This window comes from Diachasmimorpha longicaudata, chromosome 5 (genome assembly GCF_034640455.1).
Source record: "Diachasmimorpha longicaudata isolate KC_UGA_2023 chromosome 5, iyDiaLong2, whole genome shotgun sequence".
Lineage (NCBI taxonomy): Eukaryota > Metazoa > Arthropoda > Insecta > Hymenoptera > Braconidae > Diachasmimorpha > Diachasmimorpha longicaudata.
Window position 1 is genome coordinate 702,549 of NC_087229.1, and position 13,612 is coordinate 716,160.

General features: G+C 37.3%; 1 protein-coding gene across 1 annotated transcript; it reads left to right on the top strand.

The window, feature by feature from the left end:
* Nucleotides 1–9,549: 9,549 nt before the first annotated feature.
* On the top strand, nucleotides 9,550–12,222 carry LOC135162008 (venom acid phosphatase Acph-1-like). Its single transcript, XM_064120050.1, has 4 exons — nucleotides 9,550–9,791; nucleotides 10,373–10,789; nucleotides 11,345–11,677; nucleotides 11,758–12,222. The coding sequence occupies exons 1-4, from the start codon at nucleotides 9,594–9,596 to the stop codon at nucleotides 11,926–11,928; spliced, it is 1,119 nt and encodes a 372-aa protein (XP_063976120.1). The 5' UTR covers nucleotides 9,550–9,593; the 3' UTR covers nucleotides 11,929–12,222.
* Nucleotides 12,223–13,612: the final 1,390 nt, after the last annotated feature.

Genomic DNA, 13,612 nt, shown 5'->3' on the forward strand with positions numbered 1-13,612 from the left:
CGTTAATGAAACCAAGACTGAAGCGACTATATTCGCACGTGGTAAACCCCCAAAAACCACGATAAAAATTAGGGGAAAAGCAATTATTCCAAAGAATTGCGTTAAATACTTAGGTTTATGGATAGACTCAAAACTATTATGGAACCAACATATCAGCAAACTTAACGCCAATGCCAAAAGACTGCTATCCAGATTATACAGGCTTTTCAAATCCAACTCTCTCAGTGCAAAATTAAAGTTAACGTTATACAAAGCGCTCATCAGACCGACGATTACCTATAGCTGCCCAATCTGGCATAATGCAGCACACACACACTTATCACAACTACAAACCACCCAAAACAAATTCCTAAGAATTATCGGAAACTTTCCTTATAGAACTCGTATCTCCACCATTCATGAAGCTCTAAACATAAACCCCATCTATGATCACATAGCCTCCTTAACCGAAAACTTTCAATTAAGTCTCAATAACCATCCAAACACTGATCTTCATAATATAGACATCAACAAAAAATCATGGTGGTCAAGATAAGACAACATGCTCCCTAGGGTGGCCCAAAAAAGGAAAACTTTGAAATTTACATTTAAAGTTTTGTCTTCTGATGGGATAGCTGATGAAATATTAGTGTGAATTTTTTCAGGATTTTGAAATTGTTTTTTGAGGCGGCAAAGGGTTCTCGGAATTTCACATAATATAGATACGTAGAGAAACGAAAAAAGTTCATATTTATTATTATACCTGGAAATTATACGAATTTCGCAATTCTCTTCTCCAGCATGCATCACGAGAAGCCTAAGAATATTAGTATTATTTTTTGCAATTTTTATACTTATTTTTCATGGCATAAAAAAGTACGAAATTAGCTGAAAATCAAGGTTTTGGATGGCTTGTAAAAGCGTTCCAAATTATCCGATTTCCTTTCCGATTCGCCTGCATGGTTATCCAACTATTGTACTATCATCTCAACTAGAAAACTAATATTTTTCTACATTGTGAATCAAGGAAAACTGCATTGGAAAATTTTAAAATTTCTGGAAACGGCAGGTGCTCGGATTATCTGGTGCTCCTAATGAGAGCTGTAAAATGAAATGGAGAGGGTCAGGTAACCGTCTGACCCTTCACTGGCACGGGACAAAATCTTTTACTACAGCCAATATATAAAAGTGTACCCTTCATTGCCCATGAGTGAATTTTTAATTTTTCAATGATTTCGATTAAAAATTTACATAGTGGAATGCTTCATATCATGACGAATCTAATGAAATTTGATTCGTAGGAATAGCTTCATTTGAAGTAAGCTTACTATATTTCAATCCTTATGAAATTTCAATAAATATCGATAATTACAAAGTTTTGTCACTCTATCGGGGAAATATTTCATGATATACGGTAAATGAGAGTTTCTGATCAGTTGAGCCCAATGTTCTAGGTGAAAGACATAAAAAACCAAAATCGTTATGCAAATTGCAATGAAACTTCCTCTGAAATACAATATTGATATTTTTTCGTATTTGTCAATCGGTTGCCAGCCTTTAATATGAAATAATTCATAAAAAAATACTATTAAAAAAATTGAGTCAAAAAAAGACGAATGTATTTTCCATTTGGAAAAAATTGTTATTTCAATTCATTATTAAGTGAATCCGTCACTAACGTTCAAGAAAAAATTCCACAGGGCTCGTTTTACATAGCTTTACCTTATGTTTGTCGAAAATTCAGTGGAATGGATAGGCAAAGGTTTTTTTGGGGTACCTGGAAGATGTCCCGTGCACCGACTGAACACTTTTATGACATACCTAGCGAGAACCGCCATAAAGTAATTTGACTTGTCATCAAACTTAGTGACTGCAAACTGCCAGTAGGTCAAACATTTTCTTCAAACTTTGAATAGCGTTTGCGGTGGTTAAAAACATTTAAAAAATTTTGAAAAAATTCACATAAATGTTTTATAAGCTACCCTATCAGAATAGAACACTGTAAATGCAGATATTTAAACTACACTTTTCATGGGCCACCCTAATGCTCCCTGCCCTTCCCCTCGAATCATCATTCGAATTCCCATTTGATATGATTCTCTTGAGGTATTCCGATTAGTGATTAATGATTTATAGAAAAAAAATTGATATAATATAAATAAAAAAGAAAAAAAAACGATGGAGGCTGGGATCGAACTCGAATCCAGAGCATGCGATTTGAGGACGCTCGCTGTGCGCCAATATAGTAATTGAATTGTTTTATTTAGCTCTTGGTACATGCTTAACTAACTGGCCAGGTGAAAATATTTCTCTCCTGACCGGGAAAAATAGATCTTTTAAATTAAATTTGTAAACCTAAAAACGACATATTATGGCTGAAAAATCATAAAGAAACATTTCAAAGGCGCAGAAACTTATATCTCCACTCTCGACTTGTCCCCGTGGCAGCGGGAGCGCTACTGAGCAGTGTTGCCAGACCCGAGGCAATGGATTCTGGTATCCACACCCCAAAATTATGGTATTCAGCAGAAAATAATGGTATCAAGGGATGGTAAGGTAGAATCTTCCGAAAACGGTACGAAACTTTAAAATAACATTGTTCGAATCATTCTTAAGTAGCGAATAGTCAATTTATTATTGATATATCTAGGATTTAAGCATAAACTTTGGTACCTCATTTTAAAAAAATAGTAACAATGTCAGAAATATGAATTAATCAAAGATGATTTCATCATCAGTTTCCTCAATAGATGAAGGTTCACCCGTGGATTGCACATGAAAATCAGTAGCAACTGTAGAAGTAGCAAAACAAGGCTTCACAAGTGGATTAGTAGTACTCTTCTTATCTCCGTATAAAAATGAGCTTTTCATTTTGGATAACATGTCTGGTGATGGTTTGAATTCTGAGCTTCCTCCATCAGATTTCACTCGTTGACTTGTTAAAACCAAGCCATTAACAGTAAAAATGATCAGTTTATTCCTGGCATTGGTCTTAATCAAATTAATTTTGGAGAAGATACGTTCACTATCCGCATTGGAATGTGGGAGAGATAATATCTGCAGCACCACTGTAGAGAGATTATGGAATAGATACCCACCATCATCATCATTCTTCAAAAATAATAACTTGGCCCAGAAAGCATCTGTCTCCAATTTGAGCAAGTCGTCGAGCTTATTCTCGCGAAATTGATGCAAAGGCAAATTGCGCCATTCGTTATCAATGGCTTGGAAATCTGAATTTTGGCAAATCCTTGGGAGAGGAGAGAGTAACGACGCAAGAGAAGGCATCGATTCTCTTGTTCTGTGAGATAATGCATTCTTAGGTTTGAAGACTCTAATTTGATCCAAGAGAGGATTGTCAAACTCATAGCGTTTCTTGATTTCAAGACATGCAGTCATTAGGAAGTTCCTGCATTTATTCTGGAAGAATTCCACTAAGTCCTTTCTCTCACTGAATACTTCCTTCGACATTTCTGTCATCACATGAACACCCAAATACATCTGGGAATTAGGAAGAAATTGTGAAGTTTCCTGAGGATCTATTTTGATCAAATCAGTCGTGACCACGTAACTCCGTTTCATGTAGGAGCAAAGGAGATCTCTGTAAAGCGCTGTCATTTTGTCATGTACATCAGTGATGACCACTTTACTGGATTGGAAATATTGATTAGCTTGTGAGAACAGTGGTAGCACCCATTTTAAAAAAAGGAAATATAATTTGTTGAAAGGGTCCTGCAAACTATTGTAAATAGTTTCTGCTACCACCAACTTCTCCTCAAATCTCTTTTCAGTGAAAAATAAATGTAACGCTGACCACTGTTCTAGCATTCTTTCCCCCACTGCCGTCAACGACAACCACCGAGTTTGTGAAGGGTGTAGTAATGAATGAACAGGAGAGTCCGTAAAAACTTGAAATTGAGCAAAAGCAGATAATCGTTTCGCGCTTGCATGAAAAAAATTGTAGACATTTCGAGCTAGATCTTCAATTGTTCGGGGTAATTGTTTACATGAGGCACTGGCAGCCAAATGGAGTGAGTGGCATAAACATTTGAAAATGATAATTCCCGGAAAATCACGTTTCAATCTGCTTGCTACCGAATTCCACTGCCCCATCATTACACTGCAGCCATCTGATCCGAATCCAATAATATTCTCCATCGGAATATCTCGCTCTTTGAAGCTATTGACGAGAATTGTATACAAATGTTCCCCAGTAGCACTTGTAACAGACCCATCCTCGTGAAAGACTTGTGACAATGCCCAGAATTTACTCACAATTTTTTGTTCTGCTTCATCATAGAAACGAACTATTATACAATTCGATTTTGTGGTTGAGATATCAGTCGATTCATCTGTGAGAACACTAAATTTTGTTTTCTGTAGTTTCTTAGCCAGTTCAGATTTCTCAGTTTCACCTATCACCTTTGTTATAATTGCTGTCGCTTTGGTTCTTTTCAAGGCCAATTTCTGAGCAATTGGTGAGTCGTGGAAGATGCTTTTTAATGTGGGAGTCAATTTATCCATCAAATTGAGTGCGATGTTATGCTCAGCGAAGAAACCTGACAACCGTATTTCGGCAATGGCGACGCTTGTATCCAATGTTGAAGCTTCATTGCAGTTCACTGATTTTAAGAACTGTGTGATTTTCGAAGTTTCTGATATTACAGGATTTTCTTTGGACTCATGCTTCGCTGATTTTCGATGAGAAAGTAGCACTGAGACATCAGCGGTGAGAACCTTATCACACAATTTACATTTGGCTTTAAATAGGTTATCTGGAATCTTGACGAGCCAACGTTTGAATCTTTCATCGGATAGCCAGTCATTTCGAAATTTCTGAGCTACTTTAACTCTTTTGACACGATGGTGACTCGATGGTGGAGTATCGGGCTGTTCACCTCCCTCTGAATCTGTCATGCTGGATGAAAAATAAATACGTACTTGCGAATTGCACTCATGGTCATTATTGACGAAGAAAAAGCTGAAAGCATCTTTATTTACCTGACGATTGCTGAAAGTGACTATCTGCTCTAAATAGTGTGATGAAACGTGTGAAATAGTGCGTTTTATTCGAGTTTGGCGGATATATAAGTCACCTGGCATGCAGATAGAACAGTCTGCAGGAAGAATAAGCTCCGTGCACTAGAATGACCGTCCAAAGTGGCCGCCATAGTACACGCGCTGCGATTGGTTCACATTTCAGAATCTCTTCCATCATTGGTTAAAACTCAAAACAGCAATAAATTTTTATACTCAGGCATTCGCTACCTACATTATCAACCATTCCAGAATAGAGTCAAGTTTCTTGTCTCAACATGTTCTCAATAAACTTCGCTGGCGGGAGCCTTTGAACTGAATGCGTTTGCGCAGAGTGCCAAAACGGTGAAATACTGAATTATTAAAAAACGAACAAAATTGATCTACCATCATTGAGGCGGAATCGGAATCATTAAAATGATGTACCAGAGCCTGACCTTTCAAAAAATATATTTTTTAATTGCGAGAAATCCGAAAAATTAGGAAAATCTCAAAAACACCTCGAACTGAAATTATGGTAAAATTGTGATACCATAGCGCTTTATTATGGTATATGGTATCAAGCCTATAATTATGGTAGCGATACCATAATTATGGTAGGTCTGGCAACACTGCTACTGAGTCGTTACCGGCTTGGCCGATATGCTGATACCCCAGTAGGACTCGTGGCGCCCCGTCTCCTCGGGGGTGAAATCATGTCGGTAACGTGGAGAAACTGGCGTCAGTCAAACCCCCAGAACTGAGCCTCTACTTTGGTCTATCCTCTTTGGTGGGGACACCAACACACTCGAACGTTTTCCTCACCGTCGTGCGACCGGGTATTCCACGCCCCTGATTCGTCCAAATTCAACCCTGAATAAGTTGAAGAGGGTGCGTCTGATCAAAAAGTCTCTCAGGACTTTTCGATCCAGAATTTCACCCCCAACTTAATTTTAAAGTCTGGACGTTCAATTTTGGGCCACCCTGTATAAATATCCAGTTTAAAGTAGATAAAAAAATAAATTTTGATAAATTCTATCACCATCACGAATGGCATGCCAACAATTATCAAAATCTCATTATTTTTTCTTGAAGAATTGACATGCTAAGTATATTTTATTGAATAATCGCTTAGGAGCTAAATAGATTTTTGAGTATCTATCACACGTTATGTCTATTGGAATAAGCAGGTCGAACAAAGATGGTGGGATCCCTAATACCTATTAATGGACTATCGTTACCATTAATTTGTGAATTTATCGATAAAGTTGGTTATGCCATACCCCAAGGCTAACGTATCCCTTGAATCACTCTGTGAGACCTGGTCAAACTATTTAAGCGAACTCACCTAGCCTTAATCATAGTTAGTCTTCTTTGTCATCACCGAAAGCCAGAAAGCTTCGACAATGAAGATCCATTACGGATGGACAATACTTTGTTTCCTCTTGCATTCAGAGTTCTCTAATGCAAAACTTCTACTTGTTCAAGTCCTGGCGTATCACACAGAGTATAAACCAGACAAGAACATGACAAATTTGTTTCCTTTGATGCCTAGCATCAACAGTTCTACCATACCGCAGGGATCCATCATGTTGACGCAAGTATGAACAAATTATTGAATATAATGCCCCCCATGTGAAGAACGCTCCTATTGCCATTGCCATTGCCAGATTTTTAGTTGCATAGAGTGGAATAAGTTCGTATTCATGGGAAAAAAAATATTCAGTAAAGATTACGTAGAAGTTCAGAGGGTCTTTTTTATGGAGCCTTCCTAATTCGCATCAGACCATTTCACACGATACTTATAGAACTTTTGCGTTACTTTTATTGAACAATATGTCTCCGTGTGACCTAATTTATAAATGTGGAATGTGGAAAAGGTTATGCCCCTTAGTTTCCAACCCTAGAGCCGTTAAATGTTGCAGACTTCGACAGTCGATATTTACGCATCCAGATAAACATTCCAAAATCTTCAATGCAGTCTTTTCTGAATGCCTATTTTGATCATCACTATCATCAAAACAGAAAGTGATGGGTTTTTTTGCAGAAAGGAAGAGTGAATGCTGATAAATTAGGAGTCTCTTTACGTGAGGCCTATGGGAATTTGTATGGCAATACGAAAATTTATATGCGCCCAGAGTGCACCGAGGAGGCAATTGATATATCCTCTCTAATTGCACATGGGCTTGTACCTGAATACGTTCCCAACGAAGATGTCGCCCATGGGAAATTCAAAAGCAACCCATGGTTCGATATAGCTATCCTCCGAATGGATCCGATATACATGGGCTGGTTCCACTGTCAAAACTTTTCTCAATTTTTCGCTCACGATGGATTCGAGCGATATGGCGATATGATTACTGAACCCTTAGATTCCCCGTACGGATATCTGTTAAATCATACAGGAAGCAATGTGTTCGGGACCCTTCAAAGTGGAATTCTGTACCGTCATCTGCACGCGAGGGTTCGACTTTTTTCTTAATTTTTATCCCTTTATATTCAACTAAAAGGAATTCTAAATTTTTCCTCTGTTTCCGACACGATTCAAACACTACACAAATGTTTCCGGCGAATAGTAATAATAATAATGAATACAATTTCCTTAAAATTGAGTAGCGAAACACCAAAAGGAGATAATTGACTTGTCTCGCAGTCGGGAGATCATTCGATTTACTACTTCGCTTCTGAATTCATGTTTGATTGAGGAAAAGGCTTCAGTAAAAATTTGGTCAAATTTCTACAAGTTCCATAGACCGATATTTGGATAATAGCCCAACACTTCGCCCAAAAAATAATCGATATTTCGGATTTTGATTATTTTCAAAATACCGCATCATCGTCTACATTCATAATTCACGTAAAATACCATTGGATTCTTTTAGGAGAGCGCTGGCATTCCCCTAGAGCCCTGAATGAAGTACGCGTATCACGATGGGCTGTTACAGAAACTCATGATGGAGGAGTATGAGGCTCAGTCGACCTATGACATCCGTCTGAATGGAGGTGCCCACAGCGGACTTTTCCTGCGTTTAGTCAGCAATTACTTAGATTATGTGGACAATAGGAAACTATTCATTTTTGTTGGTGACGATATCCACATGGTCGGACTTCTCAAAGCTCTAGATGTTTATGACCAACACCATATTCCCGATTACGGTAGCTACATTGCATTAGAACTGCACGCAATCAATAGAAAATTGATAGTCAGGGTTGGCAGATATTTTATGACAATGAGACGAGGCGAATACCATTTTTTTTCGATGATATGACGATTTTATTTTTACATTTAGGTTGTGTATCACAAAGGCACGTCTTCCAGGGAACCACCTGTACCTCGGGTAATTCCTGAGTGTTCGGCCACCCCGGACTGTCCATTATTTACATTTGAGAGCATTTTTAATGATTGCATGCAGCTAGAGAGCTTTAGTCGGCTTGATTGCCGCCGATAGTCCATAGATTCTTTGTCAATTTACGAATCCGTGAACCAATGTGTATTTTGGAAGGAAAAACAATTGAATCGAAAAAATACCTAGAAAAAAATCTTATTCTCTTGTTTTCTCATATATTATTTATAAGTGGTTTTGAAGATATACTTGAAAAATCATAATAAATTACATAAAAAGGACACACAAAAAATATACGAGATCTGTCCATGAGAAATCGGAAATTATTTTCAAGAATCAATTTTATTCATCTTCTTTACGTCAAGAGATTTTATGGAATTTGCAGTTACACGTGGAATACAATACGATAAGATTATTTGAAGTTGTAAACTTCCCCGAGGCATAGAATTATTACTTTCTGGAATACTTTAAAAAATAGATGAGGGAAATGATGACTCACGACATATAGATTGGAATTTGATTTTGTCTTTACTGCTGTATGATTTGGCGCTTTTTGATTATGTAATCATTATGAGTCACCTCTTTACAAAATAATAATATTATTTATCAATACTAATAATTAAGAGCCTCCCCTTCTATGTGCCTCTACATTTGTCTTAACGAAAGTTGTTAATTGCGGACCTCGCACAAAATAATACTCGTTCCCTGGAGTTTTCCCTAATACTCCTCCGAGCCTTTCTGCAATTATCCACGTATTTCTATTAACACCCTGATGTCACGTCTCCCTCTCACCTCAGAGTGCCGATATCCTAACTAAGAGAAAAACCCCTTTGACTTGCCAATACCCTCAAGGAATTAAATTGAAGGCCTCTGAATATTCAGACCAATACCCATTCGGATAATGATTTTTGTCGCATAAATAAAGATTACGAGTAACATGTAGCAAAGTTGTCGTCATTATTTTGGAATCCGACAAAACAATTATTATTGCTTCACGAGATAACATGTTATTGATGTTTTCATGCACAACAATCGATTGGAAATGTAAATGTATTTTTCATCATTTCGCCATATCATATACGTTTTATTAGAAAACGGAAGCGACAAAAATGAGAAATTCCTAAATTTAATAGTGTCATAATACAATGGCGCTTTATCGCTCAGAATTTCTTGTCTACACTATTTAAACCAGTTGCGCTACCATCAGTCCATCAGTTTTCTGTACTTTCCCCGTAAATCAACAAGTTTGTAACGATGAAGCTCGATTACGCATGGACAGTAGTTTTTTTCATCCTACAATTAAAGTTTTCCCATGCAGAACTTTTGCTAACTCAAATTCTTGTACATCACGCAGAGTCTACTCCAAGTCGACTTAGTGTACAAGCTAAGTTTCCTTTGCTATCAAAAATCAATAAGTCCTACATACCAGAAGGATCCAACAGATTGACGAAAGTATGAAGCAATTATTAGTAACTGTGTTTTTGAACTATCGGTTTTATTCTATACCAACGCAGTTTCCACTTTTATATTCAAATAACTAATCCAGGGCAAAAATTTTCTAAACCTCTATTCTACCGAGCAATTTTTTTTTTACCATAGAGTTAAGAATTCCTAGTTCACTGGGTGGAGCAAGTCTGTAGTTGATCGAAGTGGAACTTGAAAAAGTTGGTAGAGGTACATAGCAGAGCAAAATGGAACAGGACTCCCATATATTTAGGCCCAGGATAAGAAAACAATGATTAATTCGATCCAAGTTTCTTCCTCTTCAAATGATCCCATTTAGAAAAAATAATCCAAAAAATATTTCTTAGTTCCAAGACAAAACTTCACATGTTCTGTGAATTGGGATTTTTTTTTTGGATGTATAGAGAGGGGAGGGTTATTCTGGGCCTAAATGTCGTGTCCCCATGAAATTGAAATTTTAGACCCAACATTGCACCATAAAAATTAGCTTAAACGAAACACCGTGTATGACACCATTTATCAAGGAGGAAATCAAATGCACAAGAAATTAATTTCACTTTTTGTTACAGCTTGGGGAAAAAAAGGCACGCGAATTAGGGGCATCCCTGCGTGAGGCGTATAAAAATTTAATTGATGCTAAGAAAATTTATTTCCGTCCGGAGAAAACAAAGGTATCAATTCAATCAGCGATGCAATTAGCACAGGGACTGGTCCCAGATTACGTTCCAACCGATCAAGAGATCGCCAACATGACGTTCAAAAACAATTCTTGGTTCAATGTAGTTCAATTGGAAGTGGATCCATTATTCATTGGCTGGCTTAAATGTCAACCTATTTTGTCCAAAGTAGCCGTCCAGCATTCCGAATTGGTTGAAGACTGGAAGAACTTCACAGAATTATATCAGCAATACTTTGAAGAATGCACTGGTAGTAATTTTTTCTGGAACTTTCGAAGCGGATTTCTGTATCGTCAAATTCGTGCTATGGTTTGAAACTTTTTCATTAACTACCATCTTTAATTAATTCATATGTAATTCATCATTTCATAGTCGCGTTACCTTATTTTTTTAATTCATTCACACCTTCATTTTTTTAATTTCCCTCCCCTTCCTCTTACCCGCCGCCGCCTGTCATCTCTTTCTGCCGCCGCAGGGAAGTAGTACGGTATGGTGGGGACACCACCACACTCGTATGTTTTCCTCACCGTCGTGCGACCGGGTATTCCACGCCCCTGATTCGTCAACTTCAACCCTGAATAAGTTGAAGAGGGTGCGTCTGATCAAAAAGTCGCTCAGGACTTTTCGATCCAGAATTTCACCCCCAACTTAAGTTTAAAGTTTGGACGCGCAATTCTGGGACACCCTGTATATTGATATAAAAGACCATAATCCAAATGAAAATGCTAGAGGCACCAGGCTCTTGGTGGTACTAGCTGGGGTGAAAATTTCGCCGAGAATAGCTAGCATAGTCGACTTAACCCAAAAACTCACAGCTTGATCATGAATGACACCCTAAAATAAAATATACTAAAATACTTTTAGGAACAGGTTGGCATTCCCATAGATGAGTGCATCAAAGATGTATACCCTGACGGATTATTGCAATCACTCGTACTGTGCGAATATGGTATCCAGTCTGCAACGGATGACATCATTCGATACAATGGAGGCATCCAGCTTGCCATGTTCTTACGCAATGTAGAGAATTACTTGAATAATGTGGAAATGAGTAGATTATCCATTCTAGTAGGTAACGATATCAATATTATGGGACTTATCAGAGCTCTACATGTTCATTGGGAGCCCCATGTTCCTTATTACGGTAGTTATGTTGCGTTGGAGTTGCACCACATTGATGAAGAATTCATTGTTAAGGTTCGTAGTCATTGGAGAAAAATAACATGATTAAGAATCATTATTATCTAGACAATGAGATGGTTTTTTTTTCAATTCAGGTGATGTACCAGAATGGCACATTTCCGACGGAACCACCTGAACAACTGTGGATGTCATACGATGAGTGTCCGTTATGGTATTTCAAACTAAAGTTGAAAAACCGGATACAACGTGTGAATGTGGAACAACTATCCTGCAGTGCGGATCTCAATAGCACAGAGAAAAACTGATGTCAGTTTTTCCAAATATTTTACAGCGGATCTGCCAGGTTCGATACGCTTGTATGTTAATTCAGTAAAGGTAAATAAGATAATGACATAAATCAATTCTACGGTAAAATCATGAAAAGATATTAGGCAACTCAAATCTGTACATGGAAGGGTGGTAGAGATTTTGATGTTTGTCTTGTTTGTAAAGTGGAGGAAGATCTACAAAAAATATGATGATATAAATTTGAATAAATTCTTTATATTTGGAGATATTGTTTGTAACCTATGAAATTAAAAAATCAGTTCATTCAGTGACTACTGGAAATGTTCTATGTTACCCCATTTTCCTGTAATTATTTTCAAAGGTAATTTCCAATGCAATCAAAAAACTTTTTTTCTCATCAAATATGTGTGGACAAACATATGTTGGAAAATTTTTTTATAGTTAATTATAGAGTAAATGAGGAACTGTATTATTTCTGTTGTTTAATGCTTGATTGATGTATTAGTGTGTACTGAAGATATACCCCAGATAGCCAGCGCTCTCGTTGGGAGATTATGAGGGAGAATAAAAAAAAAGTATCGTTGTCAAAGGGTCCATCCAAAGAGGATAAACCAAACTAGAAGCTCAGTTCTGGGGGTTTGACTGCTGCCAGTTTCTCCACGTTACCGACACGATTTCACCCCCGAGGAGACGGGGCGCCACGAGTCCTACTGGGGTATCTGCATATCGGCCAAGCGGAGGGGCTCCGTTCGTACTTGGTCAACCGTACAAATGATCAACTGTACACAGAATTTTTAGACGGTGAGAGCACTGTTTGAAAATTCTAAAATTCTAAAAAGCTAGACTGTACATGTGGCGCTGGGTCCACATGTACAGCCTAGCTTTGTCTCTCGACAGTTGAATCCCTACACAGTGGTGCTCTCACCGTCTGAAAATTCTGTGTACAGTTGAACAAGTACGAACGGAGCCCCCCCGCTTGGCTGAGCAGTATCCTATTAGCCGCAAAAAAACGATTTTTGAACAAAAAAACTTATAGAATCGTTTGTACTTCGTTAGCAAGTGATTGTACCTTCGTTTTTAACGTTTAAGAGTTGTTTATTCTTCTTTAATTCATTAATCAAAATAATGCGTGAAGTCAGCCAACGAAATTTTAAAAAATCAATTATTTTGAGTTTTTTTTTTTCATTCGATTCTAAATCGTTTGTACAATCCGCCTCTATAATTATTATCGTTTAAGAGTCCATATTTTTTTATGAATCATATTTTTTTCTCAATACCATTTGACATAGGCTCCCCCTCCCCCCTTGAACTATATTAGCCGAGACAGGTCAGAAAAATACAGTATCACAATATTCTCTTCCTGTCATCAATAAGAAATCGTTTGTAGAATCTAAATCTAAATCATTTATTGTTTAAGAGTAGATATTTTTCTTATATTGTAGCGCATGTGCTCATCCGCATGCGCACTCGTCCGTCAGAATAATATTCTTTAATTAATTAATAGCCCATAAATGATGATTGATAGACTAATGACAATGGACTATATATGACCTACAAACAATTTTCAATCCAATGACGAGGTTACTTTTGACCTTCAATCGAAGAATAAAAAATGGGGTGCTAACATTTGCTTGAAAAAGTTTTTAATTAATAAAAAAATAGATATTGACTATCAAAGCAAATTGATCGAATATCAATGGT